This window comes from Centroberyx gerrardi, chromosome 2, assembly GCF_048128805.1.
Source record: "Centroberyx gerrardi isolate f3 chromosome 2, fCenGer3.hap1.cur.20231027, whole genome shotgun sequence".
NCBI lineage: Eukaryota > Metazoa > Chordata > Actinopteri > Beryciformes > Berycidae > Centroberyx > Centroberyx gerrardi.
Window position 1 is genome coordinate 19,753,585 of NC_135998.1, and position 16,274 is coordinate 19,769,858.

General features: G+C 40.5%; 2 protein-coding genes across 2 annotated transcripts; both read left to right on the forward strand.

Moving 5' to 3' along the window:
- The first annotated feature begins 667 nt into the window (after window positions 1-667).
- Window positions 668-6,141, forward strand: LOC144542303 (uncharacterized). Its single transcript, XM_078288128.1, has 4 exons — window positions 668-812; window positions 2,686-2,824; window positions 2,907-3,011; window positions 5,274-6,141. Exons 2-4 carry the CDS (start codon window positions 2,687-2,689, stop codon window positions 5,436-5,438), a joined length of 408 nt encoding a protein of 135 aa, XP_078144254.1. The 5' UTR covers window positions 668-812; window position 2,686; the 3' UTR covers window positions 5,439-6,141.
- Window positions 6,142-7,590: 1,449 nt separating this feature from the next.
- edf1 (endothelial differentiation-related factor 1) lies at window positions 7,591-15,405 on the forward strand. Its single transcript, XM_071896757.2, has 5 exons — window positions 7,591-7,823; window positions 9,076-9,127; window positions 9,374-9,534; window positions 14,405-14,498; window positions 14,736-15,405. Exons 1-5 carry the CDS (start codon window positions 7,746-7,748, stop codon window positions 14,795-14,797), a joined length of 447 nt encoding a protein of 148 aa, XP_071752858.1. The 5' UTR covers window positions 7,591-7,745; the 3' UTR covers window positions 14,798-15,405.
- Window positions 15,406-16,274: the final 869 nt, after the last annotated feature.

Sequence of the window (16,274 nt, forward strand, 5' to 3'; positions counted from 1 at the left end):
TTTGGCATCCCATAACTAATTAATGCGTCAGAGTGTTTGTGGATATGCTGAATGACAAAATGAAGATGCCTGCCAAAAAAATGCCAGCCAGTAGCTGTTAGTTGTGGCTTAAAAAACAAACACAGAATCTAGGACTATTCATTTTATCCAGTTTAGGGCCCTTTTAGTCTGGGTCTAAGCTTAATCCTTGTCCAGCAAGCTTGCTGTTGATATATGTCTATCTAGAAATTGTTTGTGATGCAGAACCACACCTGCCTCTAGACAAAATGCATTTCAGCAGTACAGTTATTGTCCATGGTAAAAAATAAAATAAAAAAAAGTTTAAGGTAGACTTAAATGGTCGCTTTCCAGGACACCTCTGTAAACTTGCAAACTGATAAATTGTTATTGTTTTTATACTATATTGGAGTTGTTAATCTGCATGTTTGGAGTCCAACGTGGTTTCAGAATTTTTCTAAGTGGGAATTAATGAGCCAGCAGTACTGGTTGCTTTTTTGGCTCCTATGTAATCTTAATCAAAATTGACTTTTACCGTTGCAATAACGTGCTATTTCTGTTTTGCTGGAGAACTTTGTAACTTCCTTAATAATACTAATAACAATGCACCTGTAAAAAACAACAACAAAAACAGGGTGTTATAATGACGTCAGAAGTGTCAAATTCCAGGCATTTTTGCAGGACAAAGAGACTTGTCTGGTCTGGACGAAGAAGTTTTCCTTCTCCTTGACTGTGGAGGCTCGGGAAGTTGGCGTCATTTCACCAGAGGATTTGCTTTCCATTTGACCTCGGAGCTCTGTGTGTTTCTACATCAGGTAAACAAATTAACGTTTTGTTTCATACTTTTTTTTCGTCGTCACCATATAGTCTGAGAGAGCTACGATAACTGCCCAGTTATGCAGCCTGTACTGGTGCATTGCATGCTCCAACTAAAAGATGCGAGTCATTATAAAGACTAAAAGCTTCCATCAAGTAGCGATTTAAACTTGATTCGAGCTATTATGTGTTTATGATAAATGCAGGGAACGCGGAGAAAATGCGACGGCGATGTGTGTGAAGTTAGACATGATCTAATGTAACACTAATCCATGCTGTTGAGAACATCTGGGGCACACAAAAGGAGCGCGCACAAACATGCACGCGAAGTTTGAGATAAAAACAGCTCGACTAAAACATTATACGGAATGCGAGAGCCGTTGTTCATTCGTTACACCATGCATACACACATTTCCAAGGATGGTCGTGGCGGTGTGAGAGGTGGGGCTTGTTCGGAAAGTCACGACGCGGCGGGTAGAAATGTTTGTTCAGTTTGTTTACAGGGGGAAAATGTCACGATGTATGAGTCACGATACATCTCTGACTGAGGGAAGAAACCATACGGCAGCCATCTTACCTGGCTGCAGTTCAAAATCTCTCGTCCCGGTCGTCAGCGTTGATTGGCTGAGTCACGTTCGAAGCCGTTGTAAATCGTCCAATAAACGCACACCTGTGGCCGCATAATACTTGGTCTGTTAATGCACCGACCACTGCTCATATCTGTGATGCTTAAACAATGATTAAAAACATTGGTCTATAATGGTGTCTTCCGCCGTTTTAGTAACTAATAGGCATATGCCATGAAGCTGTAGTTTAGTTGCTGCAACTTAAAAGAAACATTTGGAGGGCTGGAGGACAGTTTTGCCATCAACCAGAACCCCCTTCTCATAGTTGTATAGTAAACATGTTAGTAGACTACTTGGTCTCGCCTCTATTTAGGCTACCTGATGCTGATCATGACTAAGAAAATGCAGAAGGCCTGAAGGAAATATGGGTCCAAATTAAGCACTGCATTTAGAATATTTATAGGCTAATATTTATCTCCTTGTGTTACCTATTATTCCTGCTCTAATCAGCATAATAAAGAGCACTGCTATGTGCAGAGCATCGACAACCTGCAATCGGCTGCTGGTTGTATTCAGATCCATGTTTTCCTGCTGAATTGTCCCACTGCAGCAATAAAAATTCCCTCTACAGGAAATGTGTTACAAAGATGTGTTCAGTTAAGCATAACAGGGATTCCATCTCTAATCCAGACAGGAAAAAAACATAATTTTGCCCACTAGATGGCACATGATGCAGTAACTGTAAATGGATTAGGGAAATTTGGGGTTTTGTGTGAAAACATACTGAGACTTATGAATGATTTGAGTCAATAACTGGTAAATTCCAAATGGCTGCTTCCATCGTAGATAACTGTCTTAAAACTCATCATATAGAGTTTTCTTACTGGTTGACGCTAATGTGTTCTTACAGGTTTAACCAAATGTCAAACACAATTTGATATAAACCTATGTCCACATAACATTCATGTCTTGATACATAGCAAAGGTACATAAGCATGACTGGGATAATTATGATTTGACATCAGTGGTGCCCAAAAATCGTAAAACAAACATAATTTCTATGTTACAAAACAATTCTCGGTTGCAAGGAAAAGCTAAAAGTTACATTAATTTATTTGGTTGATCATAAAAATATCATAATTTCCAGAAATCACAAGTTCTTTAGCATATTGAGTATTTTAATGTCAGTGTTCTCATGTTTTTTCAGACGAAAGGAGAAAGGAACCTCGTCTGCTCGTGGTCATGTTATACATCTACAGTGTAACTCAGTGGTTCCTTAAATAACAGTTCTGTTTTTGTGTCCCAGGATGTCTGCTAAGGGTGGAGTCAGGCCAGATGAAGGCCTGATGATGATGCAGGAGCTGGAGGATCGGCTGAAGGAGCAGATCGACAAACTGGAGCACGTTCGCCTCGCTGCCGTCGAACTGAAGGACGGCCTGTCTGGGGTACATGTGCACACTAAAATACTGCTGGAACTCAATGAGCTCTGTTCTATTTTGTCGTGATGTGATTTTTCTACCATTACAGAGCAACAGTGATCTAACCCAGTCTATTGCTGACCATATGGATTGGTTGAATCATTTGTCAGAGCGAGTGGAGACTCTTCAGATGAACACGACCGTCTTTGTTCAGGTGACGAATGGATTGGGATGCTAAGGGGACAGAAGTGGTTTAATGTGCATGCACAGTGGGCCGTAAGCATATTGCTGCCAGTCTCCTGGTTAGATGTTATGTTTTTTTTATTGCCCCTTAGCGCTTTCAAAAAAAAAACTGCCCAAAATCTTAAGCCGTCTTTACACAGCTGTCCCGGCTAAAAATGCCGTAGCAGAGCCAGGATGGGGTTAATTATGATCAATTTCACAAGCGTTCTTTATCCACCTTTTACCCGGTATGATCATCTTTACACTGTGGGTGGAGATCTGCAGGGACCACTGGATCTCATGCGGCAATAAACTTTATCTTTATCTTAATTTTTGTAGTTTTGCTAGCTAAAGTGCTTGAATAGAAACAAAGTCTCCATTAACCTAGCTTTGATTTTTTTTGTGGTTCTCCCTCACCTCAAGTAGACGGGAATTGACTGTTTGCCACAGTTTCTCGCTGATAGCCCAGCTTCCCCGCACACCTTACACACAGGTGATGGAATGCTTGTTGTGGTGCAGATGGTTACCATGGCATTTGCACCCGCACTTGTCCGGCTTTACTTTACACTGAATAAATGCCGGTTCTGCTCTGGTTTTTTCACTAGGTTGAGAGCAGGGTCGGTGCCCGGGGCGGCTTAGCTCTCTTTTTTTACCTGCATGTCATCTTTACACAGAAAGTTTAGCTGGGACAGATGCGGCTTTATGCCGTTAGAAATTCTCTGTGTCAAGACGACTTTAGGCGTCTTCTGAAATTGGCACTGTGAGTATCACGGCATACTCTGAACCAAGATGGACCAATCATAAATTCAGAACTAGAAAAGCTTTGTTTGTCAGGTACGCACACAGCTGTGCAGACTTTGGCGTAGTGGAACCACCTGGGTAATAATAAATAGTGAGGGAATTAATGGTGACAGTAGTACGGTTTACAGAGAGTTCTGTTGGATGGTGAGGAGTCCAGAGGTTGTGGGAGGGTTGAGAGTCTTAGGAGGACTGGTTTAGAGGATGACCTGAGCTATCAAAACACAGTGTTGACTCAATTGATGCCAACATTACAAGGCAAAGTGAGGAGTGGAAGTCAATTTGTCGCCCTCAGGTGGTTGCATTCACAGCTCGGTGAGAAAAGGTTGTCAGTTTGGCCCCTATAGCAGCCAGGTCTTCCATAATGGTAGAAATGAACACTGACACATTCTTGACACACTCCCTCCAGTGTGGGGTGGATTAGCACCATAGCATGTGTAAAGGAAGCGGTTAGTATATGGGTGGGCCTGCACATCTGCTACAAGCAGATGTTTTGTCTCAGGGAGAATAACAGAGAGAGCATGTAAACAGATCTACGCCTGCCTTTCCAAGCGTTTTCCCAATGCTGGCTGTAGTCTCGGTTCCCTTTAGGAGATCCGTTCTCACATTTGTCATTCCTGGACAGCCGGCGGCTTTTTTTAGGGAAGCAGATACCCGTTGCTCTAAAGCAGCAGAGCGACTGCATGCCCCGCAGCTTTCAGCCTGGCAGTGAAGTCAGTAAAGGATGTGTGTCCTCTTGCGGTGAAAGTGGGAAGTGGTGTCCTGTCTGAGCGGGGAGATAAGGTCAGGAATTTATAGTATTTATATGACAAGAGGAGAGGTCTTCACTTTGTTGATTGACATCACCCTCTTAGTATTATAAGAGGAAAAGATGAGACATGATTCCTCATACCAACACTTTTGTTTGCGCCAACAGATTTACCAACAGTTTGGGAAGGAACTAATTGTATTTTGGGGGAGTTCTAACAATTTCATAATCTTTTATGAGTGGGAACCCCTGAGCTTGAGTCCTGAGAGTCCTGAGTATAAACAGAGTATAGAAGTGTTTTCACCTTGTGCACTTAGCGGCTGAGATATCATCTATATGGGGCTTGTTTCAGAGTCTGAAATTAACCAGGGTTGTCCAGCAACAATCGAGTATTTTGCAATGAGTCGGGGTAGCATGCAGTCTAGCCACTTGAGCTGGACCATCATAATAATGTTCGAATGTTGGAAATATGTTGGACTGTCACATTTCCAACATTAAATCATTCCCATTTCCCTCATAATGTGACCAGAGCGAGTAGTGAATCATAAAATACCATGAAACAACACTGAGAAAAGGGTGTAACAGCAGTCTAAGCCAGTACAAGTCCTCTCCACTCTTAGTCTCTATAACAGGCAGGATTTTGGTATACTAACGACAGCGTCCGCTGCATGGATCTGCTTCATTCATGTCTGGTCAATCTGTTCCCAGATGAACCCCAAGCCTCGAGCGTGGGGAGGGAAGCAGGGCTCCAAACACGGCTACCGCTGGGGGCGACTCCACCCGGCTGAAGACGCCCAGTCCGAGTTCGGCTGGTCCCCCGTCCGCACGCGGCGGGACAGTGACGCCGCCTCTGAAATGTCCTGCACCTGGTGACCTGCTCCAATGTCATCCATGTACCAACTGAGGCTGAAATGAATTAAACATGTTCTGTAGCTCTAAATCATATCACTTCTATCATTTTTTTTGCATTTTCTGTCATTGTTCCATATTCAACTCAGTTTACATTTCAGTTTACATTTCATATGTATTATTCATAATTTTCGTTACATCTAATTAAAAATATAGATTAAGAAAAAGACAAGAAAGTAGAAAAAAAGGAAGAAAGAAACAAATAGCAATAATTGCCTTGATGAAAACATATATTCAAGGGGTTCCTTTACGATTCCATCATCAGCATTTGTCATACAATAAAAAAAATTAAAAAAGTACATTTGTGTGCAGGACTTTTTTTTTTTTCTTGATTTACCTTCCTTTCCCTCTTTTTCTCCCCTTTAGTAATTTTTTTTTGTGCCCAGATCCCACCTTTTGTTAAAGGCTTCTTCATTGTTTTGAATTTTAAATGCAAGTTTCTCCATAAAATATACCTCCTGTACTCTCTTCTTCCAGTTATTTATTTCTGGGGATATGGTCTTCTTCCAATTCATACTGATTTGTGTAAGTGCTGTAATTCTGCTGTCTCATGAGCTGGGTGGGGCATTTCCCCAAGATGAGATTTTCTGCTGTTACTTTAAGTTGTTTGCTGAAAATGTCCTCTATGGTTTCAGTAATTTCATGCCAAAAAAATTATTAAAAGCGTTTTGACTGTTTTTCATATCAAGCAAATTCTGTCCAATATAAGGATTTATTTGTACTAAAGTCTTTGATAATCTGTTCCCAATCTTTGTATGTTATTATTGTATTCAGTTCCTTCTCCCATTTAACTTTTATCTCCTCACCCTCAGCTCTTTTCCCTGGACTATGTTATATTCGTATGCAGTTCATGTTTATAATTTTTAAAAAGGTACCTAAAGGGGTGAATGTCCTGTAGTGATTTTATTTGCTTTACTTCTCTTAAATAACTCTGGATTTGCAGGTATTGATTATTTGGAATATTATTTAATTCAGAGATATTTTCAAATGAGTCCAGTCCCCCTTCACAGTACATTTGACCAAGTCTTTCTAGCCCCATTTTAGCCCAATCTGTCTATTTGATTTGGTTTAAATTCTGGGTCCCAGGCAATTTCCCATAGGACAGTAATTTCAGATTCTTCAATGTTCATTGACTTACAGATATTTCTCTAATTATCAGTCGTATTTTTGGTACTTTTATTAAGCAACATTCAATTTTTCTAAAAAAAAAAAAAATGTGCTTAAAGATTTCACTGATTTATTCTCTTTCCATTTCTTCCACTTCCACCAAATTAATCATCGAAAGGGAAACGCTAGTCAGTTTGCACATTTCATTGTTTGTTTGTTTTTTTAAATTGGCTCTGTCTTCAGTGTAGATTGTACTGTGCTGTACTGTAATTGTACTGAGTTTTATGTGTAATGTAATACTTCACATTTTGCTATGTACAGGTATCAAGGGTTGTACTGTTGTAAATGAGCCTGCAAATATCAATACGTGACTTATTTTAATTGGTTTTGCCATGCGCCCTATTTATCAAAGGCTTATGTCCCAATAAACATTGTTTTATATAGTCTTTCTGACATTTTTTTTTAAAGATTTATGTTCATGCTTGCTTTTGCTAAAACTTGAAAATATGTGCAACTTCTTTAATCAATCACAACTGACGCCAAATAATGTTTAGGCCATTTGTTACAATATCAACATTTTGCTTGGATAATTTGTTAGATTATGTACATTGTAAGTATTTTCAATAAACTGAACGGCAATATTTTATTACATTTATGGCTATTGTGTGGCTCTAGTTGCTCCTGTCTAGCTGAAGGTGTGCTGAACTGTGAACTCAGCCTGTGTGTTGCTGGATTGTAATGAAAACCAGGGGCGCGTTCAATTGCCCCAAAATGTAGCAAACAGGAAGTTTAAAAGGAAACGGTAGTGCGTTATGAGCATGGTTATGAGCAAACAGATCGTTCAACCGGAAAACGTAGCAAAACGTGCACACTTTGAACGTGCCCCTGCAGACTGTCGTCACGGCGGCACGTGGCTGCAGAACGCAGATGTAGGTCAGTGTGCTCCGCCACCAGAGGTCGCTGCAGAGCCTCCACCGTGTCACTGTTAACCACTATGTTATAAATAAAGCTTCAGTAGCACGCGTGGGTGACAATTCGGGAAGAAGCGTCCGTTTCGCGAAAGTACCCATACCTTCTTTAAATTACTTGTTGTACCACTCAGATAGTTGAAATTATTTTTGTATCTATAATAAATATTACGGGTATCGATAAACCCCTGGAAAAATGGCAGAAAGCGACTGGGACACCGTCACCGTCTTGAGGAAGAAGGGGCCGACTGCTGCCCAGGCCAAATCCAAGCAGGTAGCGCAAACACTAAACCCTCACCCTGCGTTCATGTGTTGTTGAGGAGCAACGGATCAAATTATGTTAAATTTGGGTTTCAAACAAGGGGAGCACCGGAGTAAACGATCAGAACAGAGTGCAGCACTGACAGAGAGTCTTTCTACACGTGGTTACAGCTTGGATTAGACAGTTATCTCACATGCTTCATGTCACTTTGATGATAATAATAATAACACAGAGCAGGCCGTGCAGTTGCCCGTTGTTTTTACTACACGAATACAAAGGCTAATCTGTACATGTTGTAAAAATCAAGTGTCACGTCGAACGAACCGTTGGAGGGTTCGAGAACTCAGTTCAACAAGACCTGGGAGCGGCTGTTGGGGGCTCGCGAGTTGGATTGTTGTGTTCTCCCGTTCTAATCGGACCAAACTGAGGAAGTAAACAATCTGGCTTCAAACACGTCAAACCAGCCAAATCCGAGGCACCCTTTTCACACGCTGTCCCTTAATAAGTACGGTCTTGTTGTCATTTCGGTAGAGCCGAACGTAGTAGAATATATAGACTTCAACTGCAGCAAAATAACTATTATTTATATTTGTTTTTCACCAATTCAGACGCACTGTAGATGATGGGACGGTCTACAGTGTCTCTAGGCCCGTTTAAACCCCCAGTCATAAATTAATACTCAAGTTCGATAGCGAAATGTTTGACGTGAACCAAAAATAGCAACCAACATTAGCCAGCTAACCTGGCTAGCTACTCTGACTACCCCCACACACAGTTTTCTCTTTGTGTGGGACAGGACTTTACGTCGAGCTCCCATGCCCAAATCTGGTATTAAAACGGTGTTTTACAAACATACAAACATCGCAGAACATGATTTAGATCTTTTACGATTCGTAAAGATCCACGTAACGTTAGCAGCTCTAGTCCAAATAAAATGTCAACTTAATAAATTGGTTCGTACTGCTAGGCTACCGCCCCTCAAGCTCAATTTTGGTGGACCTAGACGAAAAATAACAATCTAATCGATTGTAAAACTTAAGATGGCTGTGGTTTGGTTAGGCAGGAATGACCATGCATTTTCTTTGTTATTCACACTTTATAACTACACTTGTTATCTCATTAACTAACTAGTTTTGTGTAATGAGCCAGCAGATGAACAGATATTACATCAGCCTGGATGTGATGCAACCCATTGAAAATGAATGTGGGATAGGCTATGATATGTGTGGTGTTGTAAGGTTTGTCATGTCCATCTTCTCTCTAGGCTATCACCTCTGCTCAGAGACGTGGGGAGGACGTTGAGACAACCAAGAAATGTAAATTTATGTTTTCTATATAAATTTGGTCCACGGTTCACTTGAAACCTCATCGATTAAATCGTTGAATGCATTTAAGACATACAGTTTTTTTTCACCCAAGTTGTAATTCTTCAGCTAAAATATGACAAGCACTAAACTAATACCCTGTGGTGACGCTGTGTCACCTACATGTCTGCAGTACTGCATGATGCTCTATGACCGATGTTCACAACATTACATTGGCCCGCTGCTTGCCACATACAGGGTCTGCAGGGCAGAACAAGCAGCATCTGGTGACCAAGAACACAGCCAAATTGGACCGGGAGACAGAGGAGTTACACCACCACAGGGTTCCCCTGGAGGTGGGCAAGGTCATCCAGCAGGGCCGCCAGGAGAGAGGCCTGACCCAGAAAGACCTGGCCACTGTGAGTACTCCTCCTGTATATGTGTATAACATGGAGCAGTGCTCTCCTCGCATGTTTTTTTACAGTTCCTCTGTACTCAAGTGATGGGAGGGATCCTCAATAATATTGGTAATGCAAGCTTTCAATTAGGTATCACAACTTAATGGCAGAGGAAGAGTTGAAGGTGCGGGAGCAGACAGGAGCACAGGGTTTAGGAGAGGGCTGGACTCTAGAGCTTTAAAAACAACTGACTTATGGTTGAATAAACAAACATCACTGAGATCAAGATTATAAACAGAGAGGCCAGAGTACAGTACTAAGTCCAGAGTATGGCCTTTAACAGGGGTTGGGCCAGTAACAACCTGGCCAAGAGAGTCCTCAAGTTGAAGAAAACTGAAAGTGATCGAGTGGAGCAGCAAACATAAATGTTGAAGTCGCCAATCTGTTATTGTCATGCTTAAGCATAATAAATGACATTAAGTTGGAGAAGTTATGAAGTCTATATACCAGGACAAAACACGGGGACCTTACCAGTTACCATAAAACAGAGATTTAAAAATAAATAAATAAACAAACAAATTATATGTATATAAAGAACACATAACTAAAGATATAAAGAACACATACAAAAACAATAAGTGGCATAATAATAAACCAGCACAAAAACAAAAAGGGTTTCAGCCCTACAGGCTTGAACCCCTAATGATTAAAAAAAATGTATGTAATATTGACACATGAAAGCAGGGCGCCATGTGTCAATATTGCATAAGTTCTGGAGTTCATACACAGTGTGCGTTTAAAAAAAAAAAAAAAAAAAAAAATTTGTTTCTTGAGGGATTTGATTGGTGATCTGCTGATTCTGGCCTTTAACTGAGGGGAATCCAAATATCTACCAAACATGGAGGAGTAGTAATCTCCTCATACTTGCTGTTGTGTGTCTTGTGCTTTGCTTTGCTTCTCTGTGTTTGTGTTGCATCAGTCTGTTCTGTGACTGATTGTTGATCAGTTATCAGTTAAGGGCTATATAAATAAATGAACTTTAACTTGAACTCATCAGGCTGGGTGTTTTCTGCCATGCTGCTGCTAGCAAGCATGTGTGCTAAAAACAAACTAACAGGCTAGTAGAGAGAGAATGAGAGTCTGTGGAGCCAAGGCATGGGGAGCCAGGGATGTGTTCAGTTCAATCTGCTGTGTAAAAAAAAATAAAAAAAATGTGTTTTTTGACACATTCGACGGGCAGGTTGGAACTGAAATTTGTTACGTTTTTTTTTTACATTGGACTGAAATTCGAATATTGAAATCGTTCTGACAGCCTTAACATGAACTGGAAGTTCCACACAAAATGTTACATTCAGTAAATAAGGCAGATAGATACAGATACATGCATACCCCTTTTTTGTAAGGATGTTGATATTGGATAAATTACCAAGAATGAGTGATATGCTGTATTTCCTGTCGCAAGATGGGTGTCCTGAAAGAAAGTAAACTGTATTTTTTTTCTTCAATTCAAAATTTTACATGGTTTGGTTAAACTGTCAATTCCTCTGACGTTCAGTGTTGTAATATTCATCACTTCAGGTTTATTGACCATACTGAGTATCAGCTAAAGAAACATTTCTAATAAATATGCTCTTAAGAAATAAACACAGATATCCTCAAGCGCTCTATCTTAAAGGATAAGGCTGGTGTTTTTTAATGCATTGCTTACCGTCAACAAATCCTATGAAAATAACAAAATCAGCAATTATTTTGATCAGCAATGATGCCAGCAAATCTCGTCCATGTAGCCGATGCCCAATGAAGCCATGTCCCAGCAGCCATAGAACTCCATTGTATTAAAAAAACGGTTAAAAACACGTCAAAGAGCCATGCCGTTGCTCTGGGCAGCATATTTCATCATCACGATGCACCGGGCCAGCCGACTTTTTCCTCAAACAACTTAATAAGCCGGCTGTAAAGAGGTTTGCGATCTCAGGAAAGTAGTTCCGTAGCGCCGAAAATAGTCCCCGGCGTAATGAAGAATTTGTTCCCATTTGAATTTGATTTGGTAATAACTACAACAGCCTGACTTTTCGTGGTAACAGTTAGCGATTTTTAAAATTGAAACTATGTCTTTGTGAGCTGTATTTCAAGGTTTTTAGCTTACAATTGGAGCCAATGACTTCCGGGTTGACGGCTAAAAACGGCACGTAGGATGTCAGAAAGTAACTGGAGTAGAGCAAACGCATTGTTGATTTTGTTATTTTCATAGGATTTGTTGACGGTAAGCAGTGCATTAAAAAACACCAGCCTTATCCTTTAAATGAACCCAGTCTTGATCCCTCTATTGTCTTAAAACCATAAACGTGGACCTACATGTATCTCGAGATGCAATCAGCAGACAGACCTGGCTGACACAAGTGGGTATGCTATTTTTGTTTAGCTCGCATCTCATTTTGAAGCAGTAATGTTATGCATCTCTCTCAACACGGCTTGTTGCTTTAACTTCTTCTGCATAGCGAGAGTGGGTACAACAGCGCTCATGAGTGCTGCCCTGCTGGTCGGAGTACTGTATAGCAACCAAAAATAAAATGGGAAAATCTCATTCAAAATTGTTCTAAATCACATTTTACAACACCAAATTATATTTTTTCCGTTGTGTTTAGGTATTTGCCAAATATCCCAAATCTCTCAAAGCAGGGAAAACCCTGATTTGTGCCATGACACTTTCATATAAATAAATGTCCATTTTACGACACTTTATCCCTAATTGATAGAACACAGTAATGATTTGTCCATACCTATGGGGCATCAGCTGCATTACCCTTTGTAATAACATTAGACTAAATCTGTTGGACCCAATAAAAGGACTGCAATTGGCAAAGCCTTTGGTATCACAATAAAGGATGCTGGATTTCAAACTTTATCAGACACCTGAGAAGACACCGAATAGGTCAGTTTGGCACAATACCTGTATTATTGTAGCCAATATTTATGTGTCATCACTGATTTGAGAGCCAGGGGCCTGTCTCACAAAGCAAGATTAGTCTGTTGGCGAGACAACTTTGGGCTTAAGCCTGGCTTTTCAGTCTCACAACAGTGACTTTGCCATGGTAACTTAGGCCGCACACCTAACCTGCTCCAGAGCAGGTTATGTTCAGGCTATTGCATCCAAACATATAAAAAAAACCTGCCTCCTCACCAGTCAACTCTCTGGAAAAATTACATCACCATTCCTAGAGGATCCTGTGAACTTTTTTTCCCAAAAACCTTTATTGAAGAAAAGAGGCCGCTCACCTGGTATAAGGCTTGGTTGAGGCGCTGGAGCTGGAGAATTATAAACTTGAAAAAGACATCTGCACTCTCAACATCTGTGCAAAAATCACTTTTTGCGAGCTTTCGGTCAGGAGACCTTCAAGGCATAAACAGGAAACAAGTGGACAAGCAATATGAGGGTTGCAGAACAAGTCACTTAATTGCCCCAATGCCATGCTATGACAGGTGTTTTGCATTGGGGCAATGAATCACTGGACCACTCTAAAGTTTCATCTTATCTCAAGTATGCAGCTATACATCTGTCCATGTTGCATGTGATTGGCTATTTATTACAAACACTGCCTCTTTTATATGAACGTGCTCATAGCAGGATTGGAAAGTCCCGGGTTGACAGAGCGAGTTGATAACCGCCTTTGTGAGACCAGTTAGACAGGATTGCCATGGTTTTGCAATGCCAGCTATCACAAGATAACCAGACTATGTTGAACTTACTTTGTGAGACAGGCCCGATGAGTAAGAGTTAGGACTTGACCATAGAAGTGGAAGGTAGGAGGGTTGAAAGGAAAGAGTGACGTAAGACCAAAAACCAAATCCATAGGTCCCCCTCTCTCTCTGATCACTGACATATTCATCAAACGGCACTCCAGCTAAAACCCTTATACAGTGCTCCAGATTTACTCACTTTACCACTGTATTTTTCCTGTTACAAAAATTTCTACTGTTTTTTGTGGTGCTACTTTTTTCCTCTGGGTTTATCAGTGCTGGTGACAAAATCCAGCAAAGTTGTTTTGCCTAGGAAAGAATGCTGTAGCAATAATTTGTCTCTAGAAAAGTCCTAGATAAATACGGACCATTTCTGATTTTGGCAGGTCCATTTTCAAATGTTACATCTGTCTTTTCTCTGCCTGATTCACTCATGGCATCCTAGCTAAAATCTGCTTGTCTCTGGGTGACTAATCAAGCTCTTCAAAGTGTTTAAGATAGATCATTCCAATAGATCATGCATACAATCTAGTATTTAGTTTAGTTAGTTACCAAAAATTGAAATTGCAATAGTCTACCAAATGAACCTAATTTATACAAGCAGAAAATAGTTGAATCAAGTGTGTTTACTTAGTTACTTTTGCATGGAACTAGGTCACATTGAACAGCCACCTGTGTGTGCATAGCCCACTTATGATACATTTTTAGCTGCGACCAGCAGCTAGTATAAGTCACTCTGTTGGTCTGTCGGTCCCAGAAATCTCAAAGAATTGTGCCGTGTTCTGGTTTCTGCATCAGTGTGAGTTTAGCTCAGTTGGTAAAGCATAGGTTTGCCACTCCAGAGATTTCAGGTTCAAGGTCAATGTCCACCAGACACATTTTTTGATCCGGCATTTAGCCATGCATGTGTCGGCAGTGTGGTTTTAGTTGGGTCCAAGTTAAGCCTCTGTATACGGACCAGAGGGACTGGAGGTGGTAATGAAGTGCCAGTGCATAGAGATTTTCTACACAGTGTGACAAGCAAAAACTAAAATTCTAATTGTCATAGAATTCTTTTAAGAGTGTATACACAATTGATTTTAAATGATTAAATACTTATGTTGGCTGTAGGCTTTCATGGTTAAAAAAATGTACTAATGTTTCCCCCCTTCAGAAAATCAACGAGAAGCCTCAGGTCATTGCCGACTATGAGTGCGGGAAAGCGATTCCCAACAACCAGGTCATGGGCAAGATAGAGAGAGCAATCGGTGAGATCACTTTGACTATCTCAGTCACATAGTTAATGTTTAAACCTGTCGTGTTTTTATGGGCTCAACTGCCAGCGGTATAACCAGTGTGTTCACTAGTACCAACTAAATACTGTGGGCCAATGTCATTTTCCAAAGCTTTCTAATCAGTACGCTGTATTCAAATGTGATTAGTTGACCTGCGGTGTAAACATGTTGATCTCACATGAAGCTGGCTTTTCCATGTGTCATAAACAGGGCTGAAACTGCGTGGGAAAGATATTGGCCTACCCGTGGAGGCAAAACCCAAGAAGAAATGAACACAAAGCCTCGAAATCAGCCCCCCCCCCCCCCCCCCCCCCCCATCCCGTCTTTCCCTACGCTGGAACCCCTTTCCCACCCCACCTCCCAGCACCCCCCCCCCCGCCCACCCCCCCCCCACCCCAACCACTCTCCTCCTCTCTCCGCTCTCCCCTCCTCTACCCCGGGCTGATCTCACCTGTGTCCTGCCTGAGGACCTGGTGCTCCACCGCATTACAAGCTGCATACTGACAAGTCATATGAAACAATTTCTTGATCACATAAATGAATGATTGAATGCATTTCTGAACATCGCAAACTCAAAGTCCTGTGAATAATTTTTTTCTCTTCATCTGCGTCTGTTGTTTGCTTATGCTTTGGCATGATAAATTCAAGTTTTTTTTTTTATGGTGTAAAATCATTTAAAGCGTGAATTTTTCCATGACCAATCAAATTAGTTTCATTAACTTTAACTTTAATTCTGAGCATGATGTTAAGCCAGTTTAAAAGTGCTTGATTGCATCTTTTTCACACACTCTAGATAGTGGGTGAAGGTCATTACAATGTTGAAATATTTTAATGCTGTGCTTTGTTTTGATCTGAAAATAAAGTTTGGCAATTCATGACATTACTGTATGTGTATTTGTAATAGCTGCAGCACAGAATTTGAATACATAAAAGGTGACCTCTTGTTAAACATTCTTAAATGGTAATCCGGCTATTATGCCAGACTACTGACTCATGATAATTATTTCCGACAAGTAAACACTGATAATGTCTAAAAAGCTGATGCATCATCATGGCAAAGGCATTATTTCAGAGGCAGCAACATTCCAGGGGCAGTTGTGTTGAACCTGCCAAGTTTCAGTGTCAACACAAACGCAAACAATGTTAGTTTTCATGACCACGTAGTTCAAATTTTATGACATGACGCATCACGACACTCCTTTGCTATCTTACATGTCTTACACAGCAATTTCAACGCTGAAGGGTGTCAATACGTCAAATTATCCTTTTTTATTAAGGCAAGTTTTTCTCACCACTGTTGACATCGAAAGCTAAATTTGGATGGCCTGTTGTCAACTGAGAGAAACAAAAGTACTAGAAGAAACACTTTAGGGGCAAGGTGCATGATGATGATGCATGTAGTTGTAATAGGCTATTGAGCCACTAGATGTCAGACCAGCACTATAAATACAGTATATTGAGACTAGGGTTACTGTCACTAGTGGAAATTTTAAAATCATTTTTTCACAGAAATCATATTGGAAGTAGGCTAGTGACAATACAGTTATCCAGTGTATGTAAACTTTTTTAAAATGTATATTTACAATTTTTTTGTGTGATGTTTTAAATTTCTTAATTACGTAAATTTACATCAGCCTTTTGGAGAGTTTTAAAAAAAATACATTTTGCAATATAAAGTAATGAGTTTGGAAATGGTAATAGATGTGATGCTAAAACAGCAACATTTTATTTCTCTCTTTGATGCCTTTG